We start from the raw sequence: 15,552 nt of genomic DNA, 5'->3' as shown, positions 1-15,552 counted from the left end.
GAAGCCTGGCTGAGTACTGGGGGGGCCTAAACACGTCCTCCACCTCCCTGCCTGCAGCTGGTGTGCATGTGGGCCCCCAGGGGCCTGTGTGCCTGGGAGTCTGTGCCCCGTGTCGCTCCGTGAGGTCCTCTGGGGCCACGTTCCTCCTCAGCTCTTGCTGCCTGAAGATGTGAGGCTTTGCATGGCTGATGTTCGCTGTGTGTTTTCTCAGCTGCCCCATGCACCAGAGACAGCTTTTAGTCCTCTATTACAGATGGGGAAACTGAGGCTCAGGTGGTAGAGTCAGACTCGATTCCAGTACCTGGTTCCTCCGAGTCCTGTCTCTCCCTGACAGTCTGGGACCCACAGGCACCTTGTTGGCCTCCTCTTGCAACCCTGCCTGGGGTGTCCTCAGCTGGTCGCCTCTGTCCTGTGGGTCCTGGCCTGTGACCTCTGCTGGTGAGCAGATGTGGAGGCTACGTGCGTGTGGAGGAGAGTGGCCTTTGAGCAGGGAGCCAGAGAGAAGGAAAAGTGAGGGGGGATGGTGTCTCCTTGAGCTCAGTTGCATGCCACATTGCGGCCCCTTTCCTTTTGCCCTTGGTGGGGACAAGCCAGGCACTTTCTTTTTTTTTTTTTTTTTTTTTTTTTAAGATTTTATTTATTTATTTGACAGAGAGAGAGATCACAAATAGGCAGAGAGACAGACAGAGAGAGAGATGAGGAGAAGCAGGCTCCCTGCTGAGCAGAGAGCCCGATGCGGGACTCGATCCCAGGCCCCTGGGATCATGACCTGAGCCGAAGGCAGAGGCTTAACCCACTGAGCCACCCAGGCGCCCCGCCAGGCACTTTCTTTACAAGGCTGAACACTGTTTGCCCGAGACTCAGACACCGTTGCTGGTGTGTGTGGCATCCAGAAGGGGGACAGCTGCGGTGTCCCGTAGCAGGCGAATGGGTGAGCAGGGTCTGGCCGCTCAGTGGAGGAGTACTCAGCCCAGGGAGGAATCACTGATGCCCGTACAGCGTGCACGAGCCTCGTAAACGTGGTGCTCGGTGAACGAGCCAGGTGGGAGAGATCCGTGCTGTGACGTCCCACTTCTGTGAAAGCTGCAAACCAGGCAAATCCGCGGGTGCACAGTCGAGTGGGGCTTACTCAGTGGGGAGGGTGCATGGTCGTGGGGACAGGGCTCCGCTGGGATGATGGGAGTGCTCTGGAAGTGGATGGTGGTCGTGGTGAACGTGGCCTTACAGATGCACTTAGTGCCACTCAGTTACATGTCTTTGCCATCTCAATCTTTTTTTATGTTTTGCCAAAAGGGAAAAGAGGTACGCAGCTGTCTTCCATGGCCATTTTGTCTGTCTGCGTGAGCTCTGCCGCGTCGCCGTCCTGCTCACGGTGCTGTCCCCCTCCAGCTCAGTCTGACTGTTCTCGCCTCCTTTTCTCCTCAGCTGAACTTCGACCTGGACCGGGGCGTGTTTCCAGTGGTCATCCAGGCCGTGGTGGATGAAGGAGACGGTGAGTGGCCCTTCTCCATCCCTCTTCCCTCCGGGCTGTGGACCGTTCTCCCCTCAGTCTGCAGGGAGTTTATTCCAGAAGTGATGAAAGACGTTGGCTCAGCCCACTTAGCGCATTCAGGGCCATGGGGTTTAAGCCCCAAACTGTCTGTCTCGGGGCTGGGCTGCAGGGCCCTCTCTTCAGCTCCTTTTGACTCAGGAATTGGCAGCTGCCTGGCTCCCGCTGCGGTGACAGCAGCTAGCCAGGCCTCGGATTCTGGCGTCCACGCTCAGCGGCATGACAGAAAAGAGCGGAGAGGGCATGGAGCAGGGCGGTCCCGTGCTGTGGGCTCTCAGCGTGGCAGGCTGACATGGGAGCATGGGAGTCCTGGCTTCTAAGCCGTGTGGGAATGTTCCTCCGTGCAGAGCCAGCAGGGGGCACTTTGAGGTGACTTTGGAGGAGGAATGGCTGGCAGGAGCAGACGGCCCCCCAGGCAGAGGAAGGCGAGATGAGGACAATCCTCCCGTGGGTTTTGGGCTCTAAAACACCCGCTAGGAAGAGCATAGGGAAGCTCCCGCTAAGAAGCAGAAGTTCAGGTTTGGGGACAGAGGAGGGGTTGAGGCCAGCTCTGACCACTCCCTCCTCTCTCTCCCGGGCAGTTGTGGAAGTGACTGGCCATGCCCATGTGCTCTTGGCCGCCTTTGAAAAGGTAAGTGCCATCCTGCCCCTTACTGTGCCCGTGACCAGGGAGCATGGGTAGTAGGACGGTGTTCTGAGACTAGAAGTCTGAACTTGGGGTCTGGGCTTGACCACATGGGCTTCATGTCAGAGGCTCGGAGCAGAATGGGAGGCCTTCTGGTTCCTCTGGGCTCCAGAAGGCTGGGCCTCGAGGTAGCATCACCTTTGGGTTTTTGAAGGGCATCCGATGTATAGTGAGGGGGTGTGTTTTAGGGGGCCAGCTCTGACCTGCCCGAATGGACCTGGACACCCATGTGGAGGGCTGTCATCACAGACCAGCTTTTCTGTGGGATGTGTGGGAATCACCCAGGTTACCACCTCTCTGGACCCCTGCCTTTCCCACCAGGCCCACTGGAACCTCCCAGCCTGGCCTGGTCCTCACAGGTGTGTTCTGCCCTGACTCCAAATAGCTGTGTCACCCGGTGCCACAGGCCTACATTGACCTCACTCCCCACTAGGGCCTTTCAGACTTCAGGGGCAGACACTTGTGGTACTTAGTTCTCCTGTGTTGTGAGGACAGAACTAGGCCCCTTGTTTGTTGTGTCCTTGGTGTGCAGTAGATGCTCAGTGAACCAATCCGCTCAGTGAACCAATTGCTAGGGGTCCACCATTGTCTGGCGTGGCCCTAGACCCTCTCTGGTGGCAGAGAGAAGACGTCCAGGCCCTCCTGGAGTCCCTGCACTGTGGGTGCCTCATGTATAAAGAGACCATTTACATGTAAGCATTTACTTAGTATTACATTCCGCCTGATGTGTATTTGAACTTGGAGGTTTGACCCTTTCTTCTACGCAGACCCAAGTCCCCAGTCTCCCCAGCTGTTCGTGTTTTGTGGCCACATTATGTAGGGTGCAGTGGGGCAAGAATGGTCAGTCTCACCATCGTTTCTGCATGAGGCTGTCGTGGGGTCTAGGGATGGTTCTGGTTCCCCGTCACTGCTGTTCGTGGGGGCCAAGCAGTTGTGTGTATGTGTTCATGTAGCAGGCAAGTGCCTGGCTGTGTTAGGAGGAGATCCCTGCTCACCGAGACCCTTGCTGGAGGTGGTGGGCGCGTTCCCTGTTGGAGAATGTCATGACAGATGTCCCCCACCCCCAGGGCTCTTTGACACTGGCCTGCACCCTGCAGTGGTAAAGTGTTTCTGGCACCAGCCTGTGACCTGGGTGGCCAAGGACCAGGGACCCCCATGAGGAAACCAGACTCAGGTTGCTATTTCTGGACTTTGCACTCCATGCAGACCCCCAGCTTCCTCAGCCCATTGTGCGTCTGCGGCCTTGAGAGGTTGAGGGCAGCGCCCAGCTACTCCCATCGATCTGGTCTTTCCAGACTCCCCAGGGAGTTAGGACATCTGGGCCCAAGGCCCCTGTGGCCCATTTGTCCCGTGCTCCCTTGGGCCCCTGGGGCTGTGGTGGCACGGGGCGCCTAGGCCAGAGGGTGGGCCTCTCCCTCGCCAGCTGCGCTCCCCAAGCCTGGCCTTCTTGGAAGAGATGGTGGCTGTTGGTTGTGTCTCTGGTGGGCCGGGAGGGCTATCGATGGCCGGCTCCATCTGGACCTCTAGTTTAGAGTGCAAGGAGAAGCTACTTTCCTTCTGGACTCCGTTGCACTGCAGATGCCACATGCTGGTCTCTGTGGATTATGAGGGGTAACTGGCCTTGTCACAAGATCTCAGGTCTTCACTAACCTTGACTTCTGGGTGGTGTGTTTCCCCAGATGCTACCAAACACCCTCCTTAGTTCTTAAGAGTATTTAGGGTTTGGGGCGTATGTGTGTACACGTTTGTCTTCTGAACGAAGCCAAGCCCTTTTTGGGTTAGAAGTGGGCTGTGCGAGTTCTTGCTGTCCAGGTGCTGCTGCTTGCTGCTGGGGGGCTCTGGGCTATTGTCAGAACTTGCCTGATGGTCGTAAACCTGAGTGTGCTTGACCTCTGCCTGGGGAGCTAGGAGGACCCAGGAGGCAGTCATCCAGGTAGTTTCGAGGCCCAGTCGGAGAGAGGCCCCATTTGGAGAGACCTGGCCGGGCTCTGTCTTCAGCAGTGGAAGTGGAACGGCCAAGGAAGGGCCTTCAGCTTGCTGCTGGGAGTGCTCAGTGGCACAGCATGGCTGAGTTAACCTGTCTGTCTTTCCTGTAGCATGTCGACGGCAGCTTCTCTGTGAAACCTTTAAAGCAGAAGCAAATTGTAAGTCTGGTAGAAGAAGTATCATGGCCCCTCTTGATTTAAACATAAACACACACAGACTCTGACTCTCCGGAGGGATCCTCTGGGCAGTCCGGGTCTACTGCATCGGATGCGTGTGTGTGCCCACCAAGTCGCAGTACTGACTTGTAGCCCCAAGTCGTGTCCGGCTTGATAAGGTCTGTTTGCGTCCATAGGGCTACTTCTGAACATACCACTTCTGAACATAGTGTGAGGTCTGACTCTGGTCACTCTTGTATGGCTGGTGACGGGTGGGTCCAAAGTGTTTTGGTCTGGAGAGGGGGATGGTAAGGTGGGCACAGGGTACGGTTGCCTGACCTGTATGCAGGTTGGCTCCATGCCCCCTGGAGAGCAGAACCACTGGACTCCCCCCGCCCCCCACCACCACATGGCCCCGGCTACTGGGTGGGTTGGGCAGAAAGCAGGTTCTCTGCCATTCTAGTACTGGGCCTACTCCCTGAGGAGCCGGTGGACAGAATTTCAAACCACACCTGCTCTGGACCCGAGCCCAGCCCCTGGGAAGTGGTGTTGGACCAGGTGGGTGCAGCGGAGCCCTTGAGTGGGAGCCGGCAGGTGCCCAGATTCCTCTGTTCTGCAGGTGGACCGGGTCAGCTACCTGCTGCAGGAGATCTACGGCATCGAGAACAAGAACAACCAGGAGACAAAGGTGTGTGCTTGTGCTGACATTTGCTGGGACTGCAAGAGGACTTCACTCCCCAGCTTCCTTTCCACCTGCATGGAAGAAGAATCCCAGAGGGGCTTGCCCCCACCCCGCCCCCAGCCCTGGCTAGGGCCCTGTCAGCTGGTGGTAGATGAGCTAGTCCCCCATGTGCCTTCCCCAGGAGGCCCTGGGACCCCAGACTCCCATTTTACCTTAATTTTTAATTCTATTTTTATTTATTTATTTTTTTTAAGATTTTGCTTATTGAGAGAGAAAGAGGTATTGATCACAAGCAGTGGGGAATGGTAGAGAGAGAAGCAGACTCCCCACTGAGCAGGGAGCCCAATGCGGTACTTGATCCTAGAACCCTGGGATGCAGATGCTTAACAGACTAAGCCACCCAGGTGCCATTTTTTCTTAATTTTTCAAAGTTAGAGAGGAGCACCTGGCTCTTGGGGTCGGTGGGTATTCGATTCTTGATCTTGGGGTTATAGGTTCAAGCTCCCATTGGGAGTAGAGATGACTTAAAAATATTAACAATAATGAATGAATAAATAGACGAGTTAACAGAGTCTGTAGGCATTTAGTTTTTTTTCCAGCAAATTCCCTGACTTGTTAACATCATTGGGTCGCCAACTGTCAGGTGGGGAGCGACAGCCTTGCATTAGGGCCCCTTCCCACCCCGTCAGGGTGAGTCACTGCTGCCCCTGCCAGCTCACCTGTCCCCCATCCGCAAGTAGCTGGAGCGTGTGGCTGACAGCCAGGGTAGGGTGGCAGAGAATCAGCCTGTACCCTTGTCATCATTTGAAAGGCACAGGGAAACTGTCATCTCTTTCTCTCTCTCTTTTTTTTTTAAGATTTTATTTATTTATTTGACAGACAGAGATCACAAGCAGGCAGAGAAAGAGGAGGATGCAGGCTCCCTGCTGAGCAGAGAGCCCGATGTGGGGCTCGATCCCGGGACGCTGGGATTATGACCTGAGCCGAAGGCAGAGGCTTTAACCCACTGAGCCACCCAGGCGCCCCGTCATCTTTTTTTAAACGTTTTTGGAAGTCTAACACGTGAGCTTCTGGGACAGCTGGGACTGGCTGAAAGCCGGAAATCAGGGCAGTTTGGTCAGGCCCCTGTTCTCCGAAGCGAGCTCTCAATGTGCTTCGTGCGCTCATGCCGCAGGTGGCCCACTGTCCCTAAGCGGCCCGCGCGCACGTTTCCACCTTGACTGGCCGTCTGTCGGATCCGCTCCGTGCCCGATGGCACAGATCACGCACTCACAGCGTAGCCACTCAGAAACAAGGGGGCAGAAGCCAGCTTCCGGCCACACCTGGGGTATGGAAACAGGTGGTGTTGTTCGTGGACTCTTGATCCAGATGCTAATTAGATAAGTTAGACTTACCAGCTTTTTCCAGTTTCAGCTCAGTAAGTGGATGCCCTGTGCAGGACATGATCTGAACTGTTGGGTCTTTCCCATGTTTTCTCTGTGGTTCTGATGAGTAGAATGAGACCTGAGTGTTCTCAGTGGGGCACAGATCCTCGTCTCTGTCCTGGCGCGGGCACAGGCTGGGTCAGCTCTGGGCCACATATCCTGAGGACTGCTGCTCCACCGGGACCTTCCTCTGCTCACCTGGTTTCCCTCTGGGGAAGCCGGGGACAGCCAGCAGGGCGGCCAGGGACAGGAACACCTCCCTGCCTCACCCCTGTCCCAGCTCTCACCTGTGGTCCTTGAGAACCTGCCGACCCTCAGACCCTCGGTGTCCCCCTGCAGCCCTCGGACGAGGAGAACAGCGACAACAGCAACGAGTGTGTGGTGTGCCTGTCAGACCTGCGGGACACGCTCATCCTGCCGTGCCGGCACCTGTGCCTGTGTAACTCGTGCGCTGACACGCTGCGTTACCAGGCCAGCAACTGCCCCATCTGCCGGCTGCGTGAGTGGGGCCGGGGGGCTGTCAGCTGCCTGCCCTGGGCACAGCAAGCTTGATGCCATACTGGGTGCGGGTGGTGGGGACCCACGGCGACCATGCTGGCACGTGTGCAGCTGACATCCTCCAGAATTTAGACTTTGGAGGTCATGGCTGGGAAGGATGTGGCCGAGTGGGAGCTTGTGGTGAAATTGGAACTGGACAGACACTGGCCAGCAAATTCAGTCTTGGAAGTGTTATGTGGAAATGTTTTTTTGATTTAAAAAAAATAGTCCCGGTGAGGTGGAAAGCTGACTAAGGGATAGGTTTTGGGAGCCCTGTAGACATTTTCTCCAAGTTAATTCCGATTCAAGTGTTTGTCGTCCTGTGGAGGGAATCTAAACATTTTCAGGGAAAAACAAATCCCACAGGGTCAAAATGAGCATCAGGTGGGTGGGTGGGTCCTGGCAGTGAGGGAGCCCAGGCTGCGGGAGAGAAGTGAGCCCACCCCGGGCGCTGTGGGTTTCCATTTGGTGGGGAAAAGGATAGCTTTTTGGAGAAAACCTTCCTGTCCTTTTACCCCTTGGTGCGCCAGTCACGTCCCTGGGGCCGCCTGGGGTCCTCGTGCCTCACCCTGCATCCCTGAGTCACTGCACAGCCGTGTGGCCCCAAGTGCCACACCTGTCTTGTCACTGTCTCGAGGCTCACAGCTAGTAAGGGGTGGGTGGGTCTAAACAGGTTGTCCTTCTGGGAGAGACAGCTGCGTGCAGGGGCCACAGGGCAGGCCGGGCATGTGGCAGTGGAGGATGAGGCTGTGGGGTCGTGGGGGTCCAGAGCCCAGCCCTGATGAGTCCTCAGGGGTTGGTGGGGGAGCCTGCAGGGGGCTGGTGTGCCAGTCCTGGAGGGTCAGGCAGCAGGGCCAGTAGCCTCTCCTCTGTGAGGGACAGGCGAGGAGCTGGGAAGCAGGAGCTGAACGCCAACCTTCCCCATGGACCCTGTCTCCCGGGCGTGGAGGCCCAGGGGCCCAGGTGGGCTGGGCGAGTTGGGCCGGGGCCCTTGTCTCTGAGCCTACAGCCTGAGGCAGCTGCCATCAGAGCTGTGGATGTGGGTGTCCCAGCGGGTGCTGGTAACAGTGTGCGGCTGTTGACAGTGTGTGCGACCTGCACTTTTCATCAGCGTTACCCTCTTGTTAGGGAAGCTGATGGTCCAGGATGACCAGTAGCCTGCACCCTAACTTACTTTCCCAGTTGCTACTGCTGGTTTTCCTGAATAGAGATCGTCCTGTCAGGGCCGTTCACATACGTATGTCTGCTTGCCCTTGGTATGATTTCCAGGAAGAGACTGGCCAGTGTCCAGGGCGCACTGGGTGCTTTTAGCTGGTCACTAGGTATGACACAGATGCACCATCGTGTGCGTGGTCCAGGGTTTGGCCTGTGGGAGTCTCGTGGCACCCTGTCTGCTGCCCCAGAAGCTCCGCCTGAACCGAGGTCATACACTCTTGACCTCATCTGTCCCCCTTCTGGGCGTTCTTATGTAACTCTGTTTGCCTCTGATTTGGAGACATAGCTTATTCTAGGACCTCCAGTGGGGAGGGGGAGGTGGCCAATGTCCCTGGAGCCCCGAGGGGCTCAGTGGTGCTGGAATCGGCTGCCACTTGCCTGATGTGAGCCCTTTCCTCTGCCACAGCCTTCCGGGCCCTTTTGCAGATCCGGGCGGTGAGGAAGAAGCCGGGAGCCCTGTCCCCCGTCTCCTTCAGCCCTGTTCTGGCCCAGAGCATGGACCACGATGAGCATTCAGTAAGTGCCTTTTTCCTCTCTGTTGGGGGGGTATGGGGCAGAGAGGAGGGTGTCTGGAGGAAGCTCCTGCCCACTTGCAGAGCCCATCAGGTGTCTGGATGCCCTCAGGACTTACCTTCGTGTTAGGATGGCTTTAGGTTCCCAGTGGGGCCATGTCGTGAGGCCCTGGTTGGGGGATGAAAGGAAAGGCAGGGCCAGACTGTCTGCCTCTCCCTACCTGCTGGCTCTCTCCATCCTCATGTGCCTGGTGGGCCACCCTTGGTCCCCAGAGGTGGTGGTGAGGTTGAAGGGGTGACCTAGGCTGGGCCCAGTGAACCCCAGCTCTCGAGAGTGTTGTAGTTTCTCTGAGAACCAGGGCCACCTGATGGCGTGCAACCCTGCCTTGAATTTGAATATCCACACCGTCCTTCAACCTGCCAGACAGCCAGGGCCACTGTGTGGGTTCTAGGAGGTGAGGTCCCGCCCAGCGGATGTCTGTCACATGTCCCCCCCACACATACTCTGCCCACAGAGAGGTGGTGCCCAGCCTGGACACGGGGGTCAGGGAGCGCCTTGACAGCCACCCACCTCACTTGCTTCCTGGGAAACTGAGGTAGAGCTTGTAGGCACGTGAGGAAGATGGACTTAGGCTTTGGGGAGAGAGATGGCTTTCTGGCTCAAGAGATAGGCAGACAGAGAGAGACGAAGAGACCCAGAACCATAGGCAGAGACAGAAAGACATGGAGAGAGATGGGCAGAGACACAGAGTCACAGAGACATGGAGAGAGACCCAGACCGGGATGAGAGTAGAAAAGTAGGTACTGAGACATTGGCAGAGAGGCACGACGAGACAGATGGGGCAGGATGGGGCAGGATGGGGAGGCTGGCGTGGGTGGGCGGGACAGGCAGGGGCAGCCCTAGGTCTGGAGCTCCTGGGCCCCAGCCGGCCACAGCTGTTTGCAGCCAGTGGGTCCATTGTTGGACTCAGTGATTCTTAGAGGAGAAGGACCACACCCTGTGGTTCTTGCATCCACGAGATGGCCTTTTGCCCTGGGCCAGGGGGTGATGTGTTTGGCCTTTATGGTGATTCTGAATATTGGGCCAGTGTTTACAAGTCTGGACATTTCCTTAAGACTCAGATTTTTGGCTTCTCTTTTGAAATTTGAAGCTGTGGTTATATACCTGGAGCAGACGGAAGACCGCCTCGGAGATGTGGTCCCCATCACCCCCCCACTCTTCCTGGCCAACCAGACTGTGTGTTTTGCCTGCTGGCTCCCTGTCAGTATCAGGGCTTCCTCCTTCCGAAACAGCCCTCTGGTGAATTTGGTGTTATGCTGGATTTACGAATCCTGAGTATTTTTTCCAGCAATGCGGTTTTAGTGGAGAGAGGAGTGACCCTAAGCTGTGATTTGTCCCTGGGATTGGAGTCCTTGTTCTGCAGGATGGGAGCTGGGGATGGATAGTGGGTTTTCTTACTGCTTGTGTGTGCCCCTCACTCCCAGGCCCTGCCCTGGAGTCTGAGCATCCGGCCTGACCTTCCCACATTTACCCCTCTTGTCCTGAGAGAGCCGAGATGCCGCTCACACTGCTGGGCAGACGGGTTTGGGTTGTATGCTTCACGTGTCCTGGAGGGCCTGTGCCTTCCCCTGCAGAGGGTTAAGGTAGCCGAATGAATGGGCTCCTGTGCTCCCCCACATTCCTGGTATAAGTGGTTTCCACGTAGTACCACAGAGATCCCAGATTTTCTTTAGTGACACCATTAAGATCATCGAGGAGTGGGGGTGATTTGGGGCTGGTTTTTTAATCCCGGCTGCTTCTAGTTGGACATTGGTGATAAGTTCATGAGGCAGTCCTGAGCCTCCTAGAGGGACAGGGGGTGGTGCCCCTTTCCCCTGCTCAGCTGGGTCCACTGTGGGGAACGCCTGGCCAGCCTCATGCCCATGCTGGCCAGGACCACCTTCTTGGGGTGACCCAGGCCCTGAGTGGGCAGTGGGATAGGGACGGGCTTGACCAGCAGTAGAGTTCCTGGGAGTTGCATTGATGCTGGGCCCAGGCCCTGCAGAATGTGCACTTGGCCAGGTCCCTGGACTTCACGTGCAGGTCACACTTGCCAAGCACAGGCTCCTGGCACCCCTAGAGGCCAGCAAACCTGGGAGGCCCCCAGCCCGCCAGCTCCAGCGCCGTTTGGGGGGTGGCAGTCGTAAAACGTATGATTTTTATCTTGACAGTGTCCCTTTAAAAAATCAAAGGCGCACCCCGCCTCACTGGCCAGCAAGAAACCTAAAAGGGAAACAGTAAGTGTGTTTGGCCCTATGGCCACTTTGCCCCGTGCCTTAATGATTCAACCAATGACAACTGTGGGAAGTCATTTTCACCCCTGGCTAACGTGTTTGGTTAATTTAATCTGTCAAATCCACTCTCCCCAGTCCTGGCGTCCCTGCCCCGGAAGGGAGTTTTGTGGAACAAGCAAAGCTCAAGGTCTGTCGGCAAAAAGCCAGTGTCTCTGACCCCTGCTGTCAGGTGGCAACAGCGCCGGCCTCGGGCTGCCCCTTCTCGCCAGCTCTGCTTCTGCCCGTGGTCCCCAGTGGCCTCGTTTCCCTTTTTTTTCTTGCTGGCAGTGGAATGATGTTGGAGGTGGACCTCACTTGCTGCTAGTTTTTGCAAACTGTCTTCCTCACGCTTGCTTGTCGTCCCGCACCCCCTGCTCTTTCCCCCTTGGATGTTAGCTCTTTGGGCCAAGGATGTGGTTTTCTGGCATTTTCCCTGCATCTCAGGGAGCAGGCGGGGGCCTCTACCTGGGCCTCTACCGACCCTCGTGGTCCCTTGGCAGAACTTAGGTGGAAGTCCCTGGAAGCCCAGCCCCGAGATGGAGGTTTTTCCAGTTTGGAGGATGAGGAGGTTCATAGTATTACTGGCCTTTAAGTGGAAGGTGCGTTGGGAGCAGATGCAAGGCTCCACGGGCCCAGGTGACCAGGGGACTCAGGATGTGCTTGCTGAGGGCAGGGAATTCTTACCCTGGCTCCTCTGCCTTCCCCTGGTCCCAAGGCCACCCTGGAAGGCAGCCCTCCCGTCCTCCCAGCAGAGCGGGCATTCAGGCGGGGGCTTCACCCTGGGAGCACTGCTGAGCATTTGCCCTTCGCCTTGTGTAGTGAAAGCGAGGCAGGTGGCTGTCCCACCTGCACAACAGCCTGAGGGCCTAACATCTCCCAGCAGCTGGGTGTCTCCCAACGCTAACCCTAAAGCAAGACACAGGCTATTGATTTGCTCCACTCCTAGCAAGAGGAAAGACTGGTTCTGAACCAGGGGTGCCCATTAGAACCATCTGGAACACGTGTCCCCCTCCGTGGATGCTTGTTCCAGGCACACAGAGGATCTCGAGTTGGGCCAGATGCCTGTGTTGGGTAAAGCTCCCTGCGGGGCCAGGCCCTCCCTGGTCTAGAACACACGCAGCTCTACTGGCCTGTCCCGCCTTTGGCATGGCTTTGCTCTCCACCCGCTCCTGAGCCTCCTTTCTCTCTCTGAGCCCTCACTCTCCACCCGTGCCAGGCAGGAACAGAAAGCCAGGTAGGGGCTGGCCGAGACCAAGGGTGGGGGGGCTCTTCTAGGTGGCCTCTCTTCCTTCATCTGCGGCAGAGTGGGCCATTCGGGCATCCAAGGCTGCGTGCTACAGCTGATGGCTGAGGGAGCCCTGGGGAGGTGCTCTGGAGTTCTGGGCGCCCCTCTGAGGGAGGGGGATTTAGGTCCCTGGAAGGTAGAGTGGACAGGAGATGATCAGAAGGCAGGTTCAGGGGAGTAGCATGTGCCTGGGGCACAAGGCCAGCGTCTAGGGCTTTGTGGCCCAGGGCAGCGGACAGGGAGTGTGGCCAGCCCATCCCTCACCCACTCTTGTCCCCACAGAGCTCTGACAGCATCCCCCCTGGCTATGAGCCCATCTCCCTACTTGAGGCGCTCAATGGCCTTCGGGCCATCTCCCCGGCCATCCCTTCAGCCCCCCTTTATGAAGAGATCACCTACTCAGGCGTCTCAGATGGCCTGTCCCAGGCCAGTTGTCCACTTGCGGGGATGGATCGAATCCTGGAAAGCAGCCACCAGAAGGGCAAGCCAAGGAGCAAATCCCCTGACAGGTGAGGCTGGTGCCGGGATTCCCTCTGGGGTGTGGTACATGGGAACCCACATGTCTGCCCCGTGGCGAGGGTCGGGGAAGCATGTGGTATCATGTAAGAAGTGCAAAGCAGGGGGCCTCCTGGGTGGCTCAGTTTGTTCATGATCTGACTTCAGCTCAGATCATGATCCTGGGATCCCGGGATGCCGGGATCGGGCTCCACGCTCCATGGGGAGTCTGCTTGAGATTCTCTGTTGCTCTCCCCCTGCTCACATGCACGCTCCCTTACTCTAAATAAATATAATACTAAAAAAATAAAGAAGTACAAAGCCGGTGTATTTGCAGCATTAGTTTTAGAATGTTTTGTTGGGTGATTCACCAGAATGACTCCCAGAACCAGTAGCAGGTTAGATTACGCTAAGGTCGGTTATAGCAAAGGACAGAGCACAGCAGCTGGAGAGATGCCCTGGGAGAGGCCACGAGTGCCCAGCGTCCTTCCCTGTCCCAAGCCACACAGGACACAGTGGGAGCCCCCTGAGTCTCAGGGTCCTGGGACATCCTGAGGGCTGTCGCATGGGCACATCCTGCTGGGTGAACAGCTGTGGCACCAAACCTGGGCTGCCACGAAACCAGGAGCATGTTGGTGCCCTTGTTGTGCCCAACAAGCAGAGTCTGGTCACGCTTCCACTGGAAAGATGCGAGACATGTGCTCCTTCTCGTCACACGTGTGTTTATTTTTTAACTTAAATTCAGGTTAGTTTCAGAAGAAGGGTTCAGTGGCTTGTCGGTTGCACACAGCACCCTGTGCTCATTCCGTCACACGCCCGCCTTCCTGCCCGGCCCCTAGTCGCCTCACCCGACCCACCTCCCCTCCAGCAGCCTCCGCTTTGTTCCGTGATTAAGAGTCACATGGTTTGTTTCCCTCTCTGATTTTATCTTATTTTTTTCTCCCTTCCCCTATGATCCTCTGTTTTGTTTCTTGAATTCCACATATTACTTGCTCTGCACGATACCCTTTGTTTCTTCACGGGTTCTGTTTTCTTAAGAAAAGGTGGAAGTTTTGTAAAACCCCCCACACCGCAGCAACTTGCACACTTGGCCGGGCCCCTCCAGATCCAGAAAGAAGCATGGGGTTTCTCTTGCCCCCGTCCCCTGCCTCCCACTTTGGGGCTTTACCGCTGTGATGCTCTCCTCCCCCTGGAACCACAGAGCCGGGGTCAGGCCCGTGCCTCCGAGACTGTCCAGCCGCTGTCTCTACTGGCGCACATGCCTCCCCCCGGCCCTCAGGGTGTGCAGTCTCCCCAAAGGTCACCGTTGGCCGTGGTGAGCTGGTGTTCATCCTCCGTACGTCCTCCCGTCCTTCCCTCCCGTCTTCTCTGTCCCCAGCACCCTGCGGTCTCCGTCGTCCCCTATCCATGAAGAGGATGAGGAGAAGCTGTCCCAGGACTCAGACGCCCCTCCCCCGCTGAGTGGGGCAGGGTTGGCGCTCAGCAGCTCCCCCGAGGTGAGCCCCTTCTGTCACCCTGTCCCCAATGCCTGTGGGGGTGGACTCCAGACCTGGGGCGAAGTGTGCCCTGGTCCCCTTCACCACTTGCTCATGGGCCAGCCTCGGCCGGTTTCCTTAGCTGGGGGGTGCACCTCATTTCGGGGTGGGGCGGGGGGGCTGTGCGGGAAATCTCGGGCTGGTGGCCCCGGAGCTGCAGGCGCTCTTTGTCCTTGTCTCCTAGAGCTTTGTCATGGAGGAGGCGGACGAGGCAGCGGCCCTGAAGCAGGGTAAGCCCTCTGCCTGAGGAACGTGTGCGGCCTCACTGTAGGGCGGCCTCCCGGGGGGCTTTGCTGCGGTTCTGAGGAGCGCAGGCTGGCTCCCTCCTGGGCGTCCCGCACTCCTTACTGCAGGCTCTCCCCATGCACAGCCCCCCGCCGGCTTGGTTTTCCTTCACGTCCAGCCAGTGCTTTGCAGCGGCCATCATTTCACAGGCAGCCAGCTGCTCCTGTGTGTCCCGTACGGGCTGCCCCTCTGGTGCCTGGAGAGACTCAGGGTCCCTCCCGGGGCTGTGTGCTGGACTGCCGGGTGCACAGCTTAGCCAGGCCCCTCTGCGTGTCCCTGGGTCTGCCTTGCACCTGTCCGGAGTGGTGGGGTTTAGCACAGAGAGCCTGCTTGGGCTTGAGTCCCACCTGCCACTAACAGGCCCTGACCTCCCAGTGGTTGTGGTATATAATGGGGTGCCTCCCCGGCCTCCCTCTGCTGGCTTGGGGGGCGTGGCAGGAGGCTCACAGCCATTTTTTTAAAAAAGATTTTACTCGTTTATTTATTTGACAGAACACAAGCAGAAGGAGGGGCAGAGGGAGAAGCAGGCTCCCAGCAGAGCAGGGAACCTGATGTGGGGCTCCGTCCCAGGACCCTGGGATCATGACCTGAGCCAAAGGCATATGCTTTATGGCTGAACCACCCTGGCACCCCCCCTCCCAGCCATTTAATTGGGAGGTGACAGGCAGAAAGTAGCCGTGGCTGGCTGGCTGTCTGGCATGGTAGAGACCCTGGAGTAACCTGCAGTTACCCTGTTGCTGTGACCCCCTCCTCACCAGCAGGTTCCCCAGCCAGCATCGTGCTGCAGTGACGCGTGGCCCTCCCAGGAACAGGCTCCCCACCTCAGAATGGGCCCGACCCTCTCTTGCCGTTCCTTCCTTCCTGGGCAGAGCCTGTGCCTGTCCCAGGGCCCGG

General features: G+C 57.5%; 1 protein-coding gene across 6 annotated transcripts in view; it reads left to right on the top strand.

Moving 5' to 3' along the window:
• Positions 1-15,552, top strand: part of MGRN1 (mahogunin ring finger 1) — a 57,035-nt gene that overhangs the window by 34,806 nt on the left and 6,677 nt on the right. For 2 of the 6 annotated variants that reach the window (XM_059154497.1, XM_059154498.1), the window contains exons 6-15: positions 1,426-1,492; positions 2,131-2,180; positions 4,331-4,378; positions 4,995-5,063; positions 6,821-6,980; positions 8,640-8,749; positions 10,957-11,022; positions 12,626-12,852; positions 14,217-14,334; positions 14,558-14,603. In XM_059154497.1, coding sequence (XP_059010480.1) covers positions 1,426-1,492; positions 2,131-2,180; positions 4,331-4,378; positions 4,995-5,063; positions 6,821-6,980; positions 8,640-8,749; positions 10,957-11,022; positions 12,626-12,852; positions 14,217-14,334; positions 14,558-14,603 — 961 coding nt within the window. The remainder of the gene's footprint in view (positions 1-1,425; positions 1,493-2,130; positions 2,181-4,330; positions 4,379-4,994; positions 5,064-6,820; positions 6,981-8,639; positions 8,750-10,956; positions 11,023-12,625; positions 12,853-14,216; positions 14,335-14,557; positions 14,604-15,552) is intronic. The other 4 variants (XM_059154499.1, XM_059154501.1, XM_059154500.1 and 1 more) reach the window with 2 other exon arrangements.

Source organism: Mustela lutreola, chromosome 17 (genome assembly GCF_030435805.1).
Source record: "Mustela lutreola isolate mMusLut2 chromosome 17, mMusLut2.pri, whole genome shotgun sequence".
Lineage (NCBI taxonomy): Eukaryota > Metazoa > Chordata > Mammalia > Carnivora > Mustelidae > Mustela > Mustela lutreola.
The sequence above is the reverse complement of the archived record's forward strand: the minus strand, read 5'-3'. Positions and strand labels throughout refer to the sequence as shown.